General features: G+C 50.9%; 1 protein-coding gene across 1 annotated transcript in view; it reads left to right on the top strand.

The window, feature by feature from the left end:
- Window positions 1-15,079, top strand: part of ROR1 (receptor tyrosine kinase like orphan receptor 1) — a 122,316-nt gene that overhangs the window by 85,863 nt on the left and 21,374 nt on the right. Inside the window, exons 6-7 of the mRNA XM_044674771.1 lie at window positions 11,063-11,190; window positions 14,530-14,847. Of these exons, the coding sequence (XP_044530706.1) occupies window positions 11,063-11,190; window positions 14,530-14,847 (446 nt within the window). The remainder of the gene's footprint in view (window positions 1-11,062; window positions 11,191-14,529; window positions 14,848-15,079) is intronic.

The raw sequence follows: 15,079 nt of genomic DNA, 5'->3' as shown, positions 1-15,079 counted from the left end.
TCTTTGTCAGATACACACCATGTCCCCAGATCCACTCTTACTCATCTTATTCCCTTTGGGGACAATATGGTAGAAAAAGAACTGACTTTGGAGTCCCAGGTCCTGAGTTCAAGTTCTCTCTCTGCCCCTTGCTAATTGTGGACCTTTGGTCAAGCCAGTTTCTTCATCTATGAAGGGAGGGAGTTGCTTCTAACACGGTCTTTCCCGGCTCCAAATCACAGTCGTATGACTTCCTCCCAGGGACCACATGCTTCTTCAGCTAGCGGGCGTCCATCTGAATGTACTCCTTCCTCTCCTTGCCCCATGGCTAGTGGAGAAGACTGGGGAGAGCCAAGAATGCCAGGGACTGAGTCATCCGTATGAAAAGCGAGGCCTCCCATCACAAAGCACCCTTGAATTGGGATACGATGGGACGGCCCATGGCACGTGCTGGTGCCGTGGACGGTGATGGATGGCTCTCCGGGCTCGGCTCACGTCCCACTTTCTGAATACTCTTTTATTCTCCTTCTAATGTATATCCCCCGGGCCGGCCCTGGCGCTTTTGTCATCTCCAGGATTTATGTTTTCCATCTTGCCAAATGTGCATGTTGGCAAGGACGAGACAGGAGGCCGAGGGTCCTTGAGGAAAGGACTGTGAAGCTGGGGCGAACCATGTCAAGCGATTCATGCGGGAAGAAGATCCGTTCTTCCCTGGCCGGGCCAAGGGGAGAGAGGAGGAGGGGGGAAGGGAGCTGGACAAGAGACTTGGGGGCTCGTCTGAAAAAAGCAGTCGTCTTGTTTTTTCTTAGCAAGCTTTAAAAAAAAGTCTGTCCTTCCCCCTCGCCTCCTCGCCAAGCAAATTAAAACCAAAAAAGAAATCCCTCGATAGGCAACGTGACATCTGACAAGGCAAATCCCCCGGCTCGGCCGCGTCCAAAAGCCGCGTCTGTCTGTCTCTTTGGGCAGTTCAGTGCGTGGCCTCGTAGTCAGGAGGCGAAGGCTGGGCTTCTTCTTGCCTCCTCTGGACTCGGGGTTCACCGCTGTGCGGATCAGGCTCCCCGAGTCTGTTTTCTGTGCGATGCCGTCGTCACTATCACTGTCGACATTGTTTTCCTAGTTCTGCTCACTTGGTTCTGCCTCATTGCGTGAAGCCCTTCCCAGGCTCCTCGGAAGTGGCCCATTTCATCATTTCTTAGGTTACAATAATATTCCCTTCCATTCGAGTGCCACAATTGGCTCGGCCAGGCCCCAGCAGGAGGAAGGCCCCCGAGTCTCCAGCTTTCTGGCTCGCAGGAAAAGAGCTGCTGTTAATATTGGGGGACCCAGAGGCCTTTCTTCCTCCTCCTCTGACTTCTTTGAGGTGCGGCTCTAGTACTAGCATAACGGGATCGACACGTATGCACAGTCTAATGACATACATGTTCATGTACACATGTAAAGTCCACAACATAGAATATTCACCTTTTTCATCTACGTTTCTGAGTGCAGAAAAGCAATACGGGACGACTGGAGCAGTCGAGCTGGGCTCTGGGGCGCGTGGGAGCGGCCGGGTGGCTTTCAGAAGCTCGGAATAGAGACTTCTTTGGGGCGTCGTCTCTGGAAAGGCCATTAGAAGTGCCGCTTGAGGCTGGCCTCTGAAATACAGAGCTCTCTGCAGGGCCAGGATTGGACCCATCTGGGGTCTGCTTGGGGCTCTGGCCCTGAGAGCCGTCCCAAGCAGAGCTCTCTGCACCGTGCCGGAGGGAGAGCAGAAGAGGGATTTGTTCATGGCACCGACGTCCTCAGACTCGGGGGAGCCCCATATTTCGGCATCAGCGGGCACCTCAAGCCACCCTCGGGGGTTGGCTTCCCCCTGGGGCTGGTTCTGGATCTGAGGGCATGTGAGCGCCTTCCTTCTCCCTGTGGGGTTGGGGTATTAGTTACCCTATAAAAGCTGGGTTAATTTTATGGCCCAAAGAGAAGGAAAGCCAAGAAGACTTCAGCATTAACAGTAGGATTTATGAAAGTAAACATAGGCAGCGCTTGCCGGATTTGGGGGACATTAAGATCTCAGTGTCTGTATGGCACGTACATGATCTATGGCTGTGTGCGTGTGTGCGCAAAGGTTAAGTTTTTTAAGAGCTTTGTGGGTAAAAAGGGTTTTCAGGACTAAACCCCAAAGGCCTCGGGGCCCCACGCCGCCCCTTCCCTTCCCAGGCTCTGGGTTGTTCAACAGGAGCTCGAGGCCAGCTGAAAACGAGCTTCTTTTAACCACCGACCCGGCCTTGCAGCTTTGCTCTGACTGGGCGATGCTGCTCCAGCGGCCCCTTGACTTCCCACGTGGAAGGGCCAAGGCACAGTCATTAGGAAACAGAGGCAGGCTTTGGGGTGTGCTGTGGCACAGGAGACTCCCTGATCCCGAAAGGCTCCTACCAAAGTGAGCCATTATCTTTTGTGCATTGTGATNTATGAAAGTAAACATAGGCAGCGCTTGCCGGATTTGGGGGACATTAAGATCTCAGTGTCTGTATGGCACGTACATGATCTATGGCTGTGTGCGTGTGTGCGCAAAGGTTAAGTTTTTTAAGAGCTTTGTGGGTAAAAAGGGTTTTCAGGACTAAACCCCAAAGGCCTCGGGGCCCCACGCCGCCCCTTCCCTTCCCAGGCTCTGGGTTGTTCAACAGGAGCTCGAGGCCAGCTGAAAACGAGCTTCTTTTAACCACCGACCCGGCCTTGCAGCTTTGCTCTGACTGGGCGATGCTGCTCCAGCGGCCCCTTGACTTCCCACATGGAAGGGCCAAGGCACAGTCATTAGGAAACAGAGGCAGGCTTTGGGGTGTGCTGTGGCACAGGAGACTCCCTGATCCCGAAAGGCTCCTACCAAAGTGAGCCATTATCTTTTGTGCATTGTGATAGAGAGCTAGATGGATGGAGGAGACAGACAGACAGACAGAGATGGATGGATGGATGGATGGATGAGTGGTGGGTGGACGCATGGAGAGATAGATAATAGATAGATAATAGATAGATGATCCATGAGGAGATGGATGGATGGACGGACGGACGGATGGATGGACAGTCAGACAGACAGACAGATAGATAGATAGATAGATAGATAGATAGATAGATAGATAGACAGACAGAGATGGATGGATGGATAGATGAGTGGGTGGGTGGATGCATGGAGAGTTAGATAATAGATAGATAATAGATAGATGATCCATGAGGAGATGGATGGACGGACGGATGGATGGACAGGCAGACAGATAGATAGATAGATAGATAGATAGATAGATAGATAGATGATAGATAGACAGACAGATGATAGATAGATAGATAGATAGATGATGGATAGACAGACAGATGATAGATAGATAGATAAATAGATAGATAGATAGATAGATAGATAGATAATAGATAGATGGATAGACAGATAGATGATAGATAGATAGATAGACAGACAGAGATGGATGGATGGATGGATGAGTGGGTGGGTGGATGCATGGAGAGATAGATAGATAGATAGAAAGGCAGACACAATGATATCTATCACATGGAGTCAGAGGGAAAAAAGAGAGACAGAGACAGACAGAGATGGATAGATGGATGGATGGATGGATGGATAGATAGATAGATAGATAGATAGATAGATAGATAGGCAGATAGATAGACAGATAGATAGACAGACAGACAAATTATATCTATCACATGGAGTCAGAGGCAGAAAGAGAGAGAGAGAGAGAGAGAGAGAGAGAGAGAGAGAGAGAGCTGCTTAGTGGTTAAGTGACTTGCTTCAGAGGCTTATGTCCAGACCGTGCCAAACTAAGACAAGTTATCTACCCACTATACCACATTGCTTCATATCCAGGAGATTCTCAGTAAAAACATTTGTTGAATGAATATCTTACAGTGTATTAAGCAACTGCTAAGTACCCCAAACTGTGCCTGGCAGAGGAGGACAGAGACAAAAAATAAAACAAGGGCTCAGGATGGTACAGGGGAAAGAGCTCTGGCTCTGCATTCAGAGGCTCTGTGTTCAAATCTTGCTTTTCTCATTGTCTCCTATGTGACTGTGGACAGACTATTTCGCCCGCCTTCCGTTTCCTTCTCTGTAAAAGGGAGTTGGACCAGAGGGTTTCTGAGCTCACTTCCAGTTCTGTGAGTTATCTCACTGCAGTCATTGCCCTCAAGCAATTTGCATTCTACTGTCAGGAGATAACATGCACCCAGGCAAGTACCCAGAAAATAGATATAGAATAAATACCAAGTAATTGGGGGCGTGGAGGACTAAAGAAAGATGTGAAGTAGGAGAGAGCATCTGATCCGGCTTTGGAGGAATCTCGGGGACTCTTGGAAGAGGAGGTGAAGAGGGAGATTTCTAGGTAGGAGAGAGCTTGTGAAAGCTCTGGAGACAGGAGGTAGAATGTCTTGGCCAGGGAATAGCAAGTCAGCTCTTTGGCTTGGGATGTCAGTAGATGGGGAGGTCAGTAATGTGTGATGGATCAGATAGATAAGAACCAGGCTGGGAAGGGCTTTAGATGCCAGAAAGAGACTTTGGTCTTTCTTCCTGGAAGTAATGGGGATCTACTGAAGCTTCCTGAGCAGGGAAGTCACATGGTCAGATCCACATTTTAGGCAGAGCAGTTTGGCATCTCCATGGAGAGTTAATTGGGGAAGGGAGAGGCAGGAGTCAGAGAGAGAGAGAGAGAGACAGACAGACAGACAGACCCATTACAGGAGTTGGTGATTACATGAGTCCTTGAAAGAGGTGTGAATAAATGAATGGACTAAGGGACTGGCATTGTGGTTTAATGGATAGAACTGGCCTTGGAGTCAACAAGTCCAGGATTCAAGGGCTTCCTCTGTTACCTGCTGGGGGGGGGGGTGACCTTGACAAGTCCCAGCATCCCAGGCAACTCTTTTCTATTTACAAGTGACAGCAAGTCTCTGGTCTGATCTGAATCTGGGGAGTGTGTTCCTTCAGCCATGAAATCACAGGTCTGGACAAAGAAAATAAAATAATCTCTAAGGAGAGCTTCCATTTCCTCGTCTGAAAAATGAGAGGGTTGGACTCAATGTCCTCTAAGGCTTTTTCCAGCTCTAAATCTCTGATCCTTCAATGTTTTAAATCTTTTCCAAGTGTATTCTCCACATTCATTATCTTTTTTTTTAAGTCCTTAACTTCTGTGTATTGGCTCCTAGGTGGAAGAGTGGAAGAGTGGTAAGGGTGGGCAATGGGGGTCAGGTGACTTGCCCAGGGTCACACAGCTGGGAAATGTCTGAGGCTGGATTTGAACATAGGACCTCCCATCTCTAGGCCTGACTCTTAATCCACTGAGCTACCCAGCTGTCCCCTCATTATCTTCTTTGATCCAATAATCCTGGAAGTCAGGTGGAACAGGCATTATTGTTCCCATTGTGTAAATGAAGAAACTGAGTCTCAGAAAGATGAAATAGACCAAATAAACTGACAAGAATTGAGGTTTCCAGACTCTCAGCCCAACCTTCCTTCTCTTTAATAAATAAAAGGAAGATGATAGAGGGTTGTTTTTTTCAAAGTGATAATTGCCTAACATTTGGTCAGCCCTTTGCATAACTTCCGTTTTTCGTAGGACAGGTACAACAACTGTTATTGGCCCCATTGCACAAGCGAGGCTGAGAGAGTTCCCTTACTTGTCCTTGGACACACAGCCAAGAAGTGTCATAGACAGGATTTGAACCTGGGTCTCTTCTGAATCGAGGCCAGCATCCTCTCCACTATTCCACAGTACCTACTGCTTCATGGTTGATAATAGAGTAACAAGGAGCGAGAGCCAGGACTCTCTCAGCACGGTTTTAGTCCAGGATTCTGTAAGGTGGCGTTGGTGGACTTGCTTCCCTAATTTTGGGGTCATTGTGTTCCACCATAATGGGTTTCCTGCGTAATCCTGGATATTTTATTTTCGGCATTTCATTCCGTTGTGCCGAGAAAGGGGTCCGTCCAGAGGCTTGCCCAGGCTGCCAACGGGGTCCACCGCACAAAGACGAGTTCAGAATTCCTGGCTTAGGAACAGGAAACGCACATGGCTTTCTTCCTTTGGGGACTTCCCAACAGGACCATTGTCCAGACCTGCCTTCTCACTGAAGCAAGGATGACTCCCGTCTCTTTCAAGGGATTGAGCCTTCTTCCCAAGTCTCTGCTTGCACCTTGTGACTCACCCACCCAGGGATTTGTGGCCACCAAATTTTCCTTTTCATCAAGGGGAACAAAGTGATAGCAATTAGGCTTTTTTGAAAGCTTCATGTTTATTCATTAACTGCCCCCCCCCCCTTCTCTTCCTCACACTCAGATAAAAGCAATCCTCTCCTTTTGTCTCATTGGTTCTCTGGCATTCACTTCACATTCCCTGATGGGGCAACTTTCTCTGAACAAGTCTCCGGTTAGACGGTAAGTTCCCTGAGAGCAGGGCTGTGCCCCGTCTTCATTTTTATGCCCATAGCGCCTTGCATAGAGCAGCCAGTAAACAGATGCTTGCTGAATTGAATTATATCCCTTAGTGAAAGAGGTCAGACTTGGAATCAGAAAGACCTGGGTTCAAATCCATCCTCTCCCATTCCCTAGAAGAGTGACCATCACGGATAGGTACTAGATCTCTTTAAACCAGTTTCTGCATTTGGAAATGGGGATAATAAAGCCGGTGGTTCCCCTGTCACGAGTTGTGCTGAGGATTCACTGGGGCCAGGCAAACATTATAGCGCTATGTGAATGTGATGAATAGTATTATTAAATTATAGCCCCAACTAGGCCTTCCTTATTCATCTTTAAGCTCAATTCTTTAGTCTGTGCTGGGGATACCGAGTCAGAAATGAAAGGGTCCTGACCTGGGTAGGGAAGTGGTTATTCAACTAGGAAAATCTTTGTAAGCCTTCCCTTTACCCCCAAGTGCCTAAAACACTCTATGGCTCACACAGGGCTGCTAAATAAAGGTTTGTTGATTGAATAATTGAAAGTCATTCAATAACAAGCATTTGGAAAGCATGTAGAAATTAGAGGAGTCCTTCCTGCACAAAGTGGGCATTTCCCTTGGGGGCATAACACGTATAGGACAGGGGAGGAAGCCCTGGGAGTACCAGGTTGTCCTGTTCTTTTCAGTAGCAATGGTGCACCGCAGAGACAACATTGAAAGTTGATGTCTTAGATGGGATGAATAGGATGGACGGATGGATGGATGGATGGGTGGATGGATGGATGGATGGATGGATGGATGGATGGATGAATGAATGAATGAACGAATGAATGAATGATACCCTCTGCCTTGGAGTCACTGGGGGATGTCGTCCCCTTTCCAGCTCACTTGCTGGTTTTAATTGCTCATTTCAGATCTTTAGGGTTCACCCTTAAGAAGAATCTTGCCAGCAGTTTAGTGGTCGTTGATCCTGAGCTCTAATTGTTGGTCTCCCAGGTGGCCTCTGACCCAACTCAGATCCTGTAGCCCTGGGGCCATGCTCATGGGCATACGTGTATCCCCATTCCCAAGCCTTTGCCCTTAATAAAACAGAATCTTTGCCCCAGAATCATAATGGATGAGATCCTCCTGGACTTCCTGTTTGTTTCCTCACGTTATTTGCTCCTCTGCCAGCAGCAGCAGCAGCAGCAGTGAGAATCTTCTCCTGTAATCCGGGTGGGTTTGGTCTCTGGAAGGTCTTTTAGGGAGTCGAAGCTGCTTGAACTGGCAGATCAAAACCCCAAAGGAATGTTTTACTGTAAACGAAGGTTTCCCTGAGCTATATTGGAAGAAACGGGGGGAAGGGGGGGGTCGCTGAAGGGATTCGCTTGGGAGGATGGGAGGAGGATGACTGGCAGCCAGAGTTGTTCAAGGCTTGCTGGGCAGGAGAGAAGATCCATTGGATTTTCTCTGCAAAGGAAAATGGATGGAGAACCCTCAACTAAAAATGGCCAGCCTGGAGGGAGCCCTCCTGTAGACTGAGCGCAGCTTGACTTTACCAAAGCGTTCCATGGCGTGGCTCATCTGACTCTTGTAGAGAAGACAGAGATGTGGAGGAGAAGATAGTACGAAGAGGTGGATGCCGTATGTGTCAGCTCTCCAGACTCAAAGAAGAGTCTCGGCTCAACCCAAACAGGCGAGGAGGGTTCAGCAGGGTACCCTGGGGCCCGGGGCCTCCTCACTGTCTTGGATAGAGGCAGAGGCGATAGGCGGACCAAACACGTGGATGACCCAAATCTGGGAATGATGGGCAGAGACAGACAAGGGCTCTCAATCACTGAGATTCTGTAGGGATAAATGTGAAGTCTTGCACTTGAGTACAAAAAATCAGCTCCATGAGTGTAAGATGGGGAAGGCTTGGAGATTAACTTAGACCGACCAACTGCTCTGAAAGGATCTGGGGATCTTAGTGGACCGCAAACTCCATATGAGTCAGCAGTAGGATTTTTTTTTTTTTTTATCCTGGGACTCCATTCTAGGAGCATAGGGCCACAACCAGTAGGCAATGGGACACACAGTCGCTCAGGGTCACCCAGCTGGGAAGTGCCTGAGCCCGGACTTGAACCTAGGACCTTTTCTTCTCTAGGCCTGGCTCTCAATCCACTGAGCTAGCCCAGCTGCCCCTACTTTAGGTTGCAGTTTCTTTAGCAGATGTAGTTTTTACAGGGTGGGGTTGCTAGCCCCACGCCCAACCCTCCTCCTTTTTCATCCGGGCTAGGGACTGTCCTTGGCCCAGGAGTGGTAAGGGTGGGCAGTAGGGGTCAAGTGACTTGCCCAAGGTCACACAGCTGGAAGTGTCCGAGGCCGGACTTGAACCTAGGACCTCCAGTCTCTAGGCCTGGCTCTCAATCCACTGAGCCACTCAGCTGCCCCCAGCAGTAGGATGGGGCCACCAAAAAACCTCATTCCATCTTGGGCTCCAGGAGGAGGGGCAAAGCTGCCACAGACAGCGGAGGGACAGCATTCACTGTGCTCTGCCATTGTCAGACCTCATTGGGAGAATGGCATTCAGTTCTGAGCCCCAGAGCTTAGGGAGAGTGATAAGGTAGAGTGCTCAGGAAGGGCACACCAGGATGGTTGAGGGCAGGGGTTCCGCCCCCTTTCTAGAAAAAATATGACTCAGCCCCCTGGAAATGGATTTTTAAAAAATTTTAATAGCAATTCATAGGAAAGATAAATGCACCTGTGGCCATCACCGCCTCCCTGGATCGCTGCAGCACCCACCAGGGGGCGATGGCGCCCACTTTGGGAATCACTGGTTTAGGGTCTTGAATCCATGTCATATTAAGATTAATTTAAGGAGTGGGCAGCTGGATTGAGAGTTGGGCCTAGAGACGGGAGGTCCTGGGTTCAAATCTGGCCTCAGACACTTCCCAGCTGTGTGACCCTGGGCAAGTCACTTGACCCTCATGGCCCACCCTTACCACTCTTCCACCTAGGAGCCAATACACAGAAGTTAAGGGTTTAAAGAAAAAAAAAAGATTAATTGAAAGAATTGGGGATGTTCAACCGGGAGAAGACTTTGGGTGGTAGGAAAAAGGGTTCTAATGGCTGCCTTTAATTATTAGAAGGACTGGTAGGTCAGTATGTTCTTGTTGGGCTCAGGAGGCAGAACAAGGAGGAATGAGTAGCAGCTGGAAAGAGGAAAGATGAAGCTGGCTGTCAGGGAAAGCCTCCTAACAACTGGAGCTGTTGGGAATGGGCTCCCTGGGGAGGTGCTGGGCGCCTCCTCCTTGGTGGCCCTTCTCACACCTTCAAGCCAAGGCTGGAGAGATGCCTTGAATAAGTAATGTGAGCATTCCTGGTATGGGCTGGACCAAATGACCCTCAGCTCTTCTTCCCCGTCCCAAGTTCTAGGATCGTGATTGATTGTGAAGAGCTTTTGAAAAAAAGATGGAAGTATTTAGTGGGTAAAAGAGAAGACCAGAGCGAGCACGAGGGCTGCCTTCAAGCACTTAAAGAAAGGGTGGCCTGTCCCGTGGGGAAGTCAGAATCGCTCTTCGTGGTCTTTATTTGGGAGCTTCCACCTTCTCTATGGCGCTCTGACCCGTCGGTAGGGCCCTGCGTGGCCCAACAGTCATTGGCAGCATGTGCGGTGTGAGGTCTCCTGTCTAGAAGCCTCATTTTAGAAAGGCACGGACAAGCCAGAGAGGACCCAAAGGACAAGCCAGAGAGGACCCAAAGGACAAGCCAGAGAGGACCCAAAGGACGGCTTCCCCATCGCAAAGCAGGCCCTGTAAGGAGGGGCACAAAAGCCTGGGAGCGTTTGGAGGAGGAGAAAGCAGTGAGCAGGCAGCCAGTCTACGCAAGACTCGGCACTAGGCACGCTACTGTCATTGGCTCATTTGATCCTCCCGACGGGACTAGAGTCACGCAGCTAGTGAGGGGTCAAGGCCAAACGGGCCTTGGGTCTTGAGGACTCCAAGCCCAGGGATCCCTACGCAAGTATCTGAAAAGCTGCCACTTGGAAGGATTCGAATCTGAACCCAGAAGGCAGAGGTCACTTTGGGCTTCGTAGAAGGATGAACTCGTCTAACTTTGTTAAGAATATGCTGTTTGGTCTTTGGTAAGTTTGAGTTTTCTTGGCAGAGGTCCTCGAGTGGTTGGCCATTTCCTTCTCCAGCTCCTTTGACTGCTGAGGAAACTGAGGCAACGGGGTGCAGTGACTTGACCAAGGTCACCCAGTAGGTCCTCCTGGCTGCAGGGCTGGTCCTCCATCCACGGCACTATCTAGCTGATGTTGGTTCTAGCTAATAACAATATAGTAACTAATAAAAAATTGAGTACTGGCCGAAGGAGAGAGAGAGACTCCTCCGTTGGTGCTTTGGCTGGAAACTCCATGGCTGCCCCCTGACCCAGGATGGTCGCTCAGGTCCAGCCGGGCTAAGGCCACTTCGGAGTTTCCTTCAGACTTGGAGCTTCTGGAATTCTGCGACTGGTGGACGCTTTGGGCGATGCTGGGGCGGTTCAGAGATTTGACCCCGAGTCGGGAAGATTAAACCATGCGCGAGGGCGCCCCCTGGTGACGCTTCAGGGAACGGCGGGATGGCAATCCCGGTCTGGGGAGGCCACTTCCGGGGCCGCCCCCTCACTGACCCTCTCTCTCTGCTTTGTTCCAGGGACGAGTACGAGGAAGACGGCTTCTGCCAGCCCTACCGGGGCATCGCGTGCGCCAGGTTCATCGGCAACCGCACCGTCTACATGGAGTCTTTGCACATGCAGGGCGAAATCGAAAACCAGATCACAGGTAGGTCCGCCCCGACGGGGATTCCGCGGCCCTCCGGCAGTCCCTCCGCCAACAGCCGCTGGCTGGGGCGAAGCTCCGTGCCGGACCCCGAGGAGAGCCCTAACAAGCCCAGACGGGCCGGCCCTGGAGGAGGCTCTGGCTGGAGTCTCCTTGGAGGAGAGAAAGGAAATGGGAGACTCTTCGGAAGATGGGCAGGCAGCCTCGTGGCCGCCCTGGGCGTCCTGGCACACAGTAGGTGCTTATTCGGAGCCGGTGAATGGATGTTGTGGGAGGGAAGGCTGAGCCCCAGCCCCGGCTTGGTGGCAGTCGGTCAGGCAAACCGTTTGTCTGACTCAATGCGGTTGCTTTACGTGGCTTCCAAAGTGCCAGCCTCTCCTCCACCTGCGGAGCAGCCAATGCCTGAAACTCCATTTTACAGGGGGGGAAACTGAGGCTCAGAGAGACCAAGCAAGTTGGACAGACCCCTCCCATGAAGAGGGGGAGAAGGGGGGGGGCTTGAATCCAGGCTTTGCCACCCAACTTCCCGGGTGTCCCCCTCGAACCCTCTCTGGGACTCCGATTTCCCTGCAGGAAAATGACAAAGTTCGGGCTTCCGAGCCTCCGAGGGCTCTTCTCCTTTGGGTGTCTGAGCCTAGGTATGTGGGTTCATTCTAAAGCGAGCCATGCAGACCCCTGGCTACTTTTCACCAATCTGACCAAAATGACTTTTTTTCCAGACTCACAGAAAGTCTGTGGGATATCTCAGAACCCAGATTAGGCCTGGAAGGGACCTTAGAGATGGTCTAGTCCAGACTCGTCATCTTACCAATGAGGAAACTGAGGTCAAGGAAGTTAAATGTCTGATTGAAAGAGGCAGCCCACGGCAAAGCTAGGATTCGAATCCGGGGCCTTTCCCTTCAAATAGAGCACATTTTCCATTGTACCTCGTAGTGCCTCAAACACTTGGGCACCTTTTGCTTTTCATATAGTCTTTTTTGAATGCACACGATCCCTCCCAATTAGTATTTCTACGTGACTTTGTTAGAAAAGTGACAGGAACAATGGGGGAAAAACCACAGCCACTGGGTTGGAGTTGGAAGAGCTGAGGTGGAGTCCAGCTTTTGGTATTTGCCAGCTGTATGGCCTTGGTGAAGTCACTTTCCCCTCTTCATCCATGTTTCTTCATCTATAAAGTGGGGGAGGGGTGTCAGGGAAAGAAGAGCTGCCGATGATGGGTTGTATCCAAGGCAGGGGCTCCTTTCACAGTCTTTCTCTACAAAGATCCCCCTCTCGGGGGCTCCAAGGCCGGCCTTTGTAACCATCGTGGCCAAGAGTCCAAAAGAGGCCCGGGCTAGCCCAGCGGTGTTCGACTCGGATAGAAACAGGATCCAGGCTGACCCAGAGATCTCCAAACTAACCTCGGGAGACTGAATGGCAGTTTTATTGGCTATCTCGAAGGTTTCCCTGCTACTTGCTGGGAGTTGGACGCCGAGCCTAGAGCATTACCCTGAGTAGTGCTGAGAAAACCAGCTCGGGGAGGAGTTACATCGGGGGGCCTCGGAAAATCAGGGGATCCTGGAGTTAGAGCGGGCAGGGGTCTTCCTCTGGACTTACAGATGACGACACTGAGGTAAAGTGATCCGTCCAGGGACACGCCACTACTAAGGGCCCGAGAAGAGATTTCAGTGTATATTATAGCATCATGGATTTCAGGAATAAGGAGACGAGGGTTTCCCTGTCCTTTGGGCTGAAGGGACTTCAGGAGCAGTGGATGGAACACAAGGCCAGAAGTTATCAAGACCTGGATTCGAATCCTGGTTCGGATGTTTATGAGCTGTGTGATGTTGGGCCCGTCCCTTAAACTTCTCTTGGTCCCAGTTTTCTCATCTGTAAAATAGGGCTAAGAATAGCCCTGCCTTCCAGGGTCGTGGCAAGGATCTAATGAGTTCAGATATGTACAACTTGGCAACTCTAAAGTGCTATAAAACTCTCACTAATATTATTAATTAGTCCAAATGCCTCCTTTTAGAGGAGAGAAACGGAGGCCCCAGAAAGATCAGTGACTTATGTAAGGTCACACTGCAAGTTAGTTGGGAGAAAAAGAAAAGGGATTTCCCGTGGCTTTGCACAGAGCCTGCCGTGTAGTGGGAGCTTAATAAATGTTGACTGACCCACAGACTGACTCGTCATAGCTCTCTAGAGCAGTGTAGAAGCCAGCGTGTTCTGGGAGGCCTCCGCTTGGCTCCCCAAGACCGCACGACGCCTTCTGTAAAAAGGCGCGATCTGGACTGGGGAGTTCTAAAGGGGCTCTTCTGGTTGGGACATTCCCCGGGACTTGCTGGCCAGCCTTGGGTGCCTCTAATTTTCAGCCAGGTTGTCTCTGCACGAATGCAGAAGGGAGGATTCGGCTTGCCCTGCTTGGCCCCAGAGGATAGATCGAGGGGATGGACAGAGACAATTCCCTCGCCGTAAGGGCTGCCCTAACGTGAAGTGAATTACCTTGAGAGACGCTCAGCTAAAACGTGGGCCTCTGGTGGTCAGTGGACACCCAGGGGACACCCAGCGTTGTCGAGGGATCCCTGTTCAGGTGCAGGATCGACGACCACACGGACGAGGGTCCATCGAGGCCCCTTCCGGCTCTCATTCCTGTGACCCCAAATGACTGACGAGGCTAATCCCAAATCCTAAGAACCGGCTCTCCGCCTGGGCACAGATTTCATCCCGTCGCTCCTCAGCTCTGCTCTAGGATCAAATATAAACGCCTCGGCCGGCCTCTTCACAATATGGCCTCCTCTTGCCCTTCCCGTCTTGTCATTTGCTCTTTGGCCACTTGCTATCCCTCCTCCCCCAGATGCTCCATTTCTCACGTCCAGCCCTGGCTGCCCCTGATGCAGTATTCTCCCTTCTCACCCCCCCTACAGCGAGCTAGCATTTCCTTCAAGAAACAGCCCAGCTACCGCTTTGTCTGATCTCCGAAGCTACATCTTAGGATCAATGCTACGTATTGTTTCCAAGGCAGAAGAGTGGTAAGGGTGGGCCATGGAGGTCAAGTGACTTGCCCAGGGTCACCCCGCCAGATTTGAATCCAGGACATCCCGTCTCTAGGCCCGGCTCTCCATCCACTGAGCCACCTACTTGCTTGATGAGAAAATATTTTTAGAGTACTTAGCACAGTTCTTGGCACTTTATAAAAGCTAGCTATAATAATGATGATTTGTATACAGAGTAAATGCTCATCTCACTTCTATCAGGACGCCGAGTTCCTGAAGGCAGGGGCTGGCGACGTCCAGCATCCCCAGCACTCAGCCCAGTGCCTGGACGCGGGAAGGACGTGCTAACCGTTGGGTGTTTGCTTTTCAGCGGCCTTCACTATGATCGGCACGTCCAGCCACCTGTCGGATAAGTGCTCCCAGTTTGCCATCCCGTCTCTCTGCCACTACGCTTTCCCCTACTGCGACGAGACCTCGGCCGCCCCGAAGCCCAGAGACCTGTGCCGGGACGAGTGCGAGATCTTGGAGAACGTCCTCTGCCAGACCGAGTACATTTTCGCCAGATCCAATCCCATGATCCTCATGAGGCTCAAACTGCCCAACTGCGAAGACCTGCCCCAGCCAGAGAGCCCGGAGGCTGCCAACTGTATCCGGATTGGCATCCCCATGGCTGACCCCATCAACAAAAGTAAGTGAAGATGGCGGCGCACGCCTGGGCCCCCGGCGACTAGGGGGGCCTGAAGCCGGGGGATCACTTCAGTTTGGGAGTTCTGAACTGCGGGGGGCCTCCAGTCCATGGGGAGTCCTTCCTTCCTTCCTTCCTTTCTTCCTTCTTTCCTTCCTTCCTTCCTTCCTTCCTTCCTTCCTTCCTTCTTTCCTTTCCTTTCCTTTCCTTTCCTTTCCTTTCCTTTCCTTTCCTT

This window comes from Gracilinanus agilis, chromosome 4 (genome assembly GCF_016433145.1).
Source record: "Gracilinanus agilis isolate LMUSP501 chromosome 4, AgileGrace, whole genome shotgun sequence".
NCBI lineage: Eukaryota > Metazoa > Chordata > Mammalia > Didelphimorphia > Didelphidae > Gracilinanus > Gracilinanus agilis.
The sequence above is the reverse complement of the archived record's forward strand: the minus strand, read 5'-3'. Positions and strand labels throughout refer to the sequence as shown.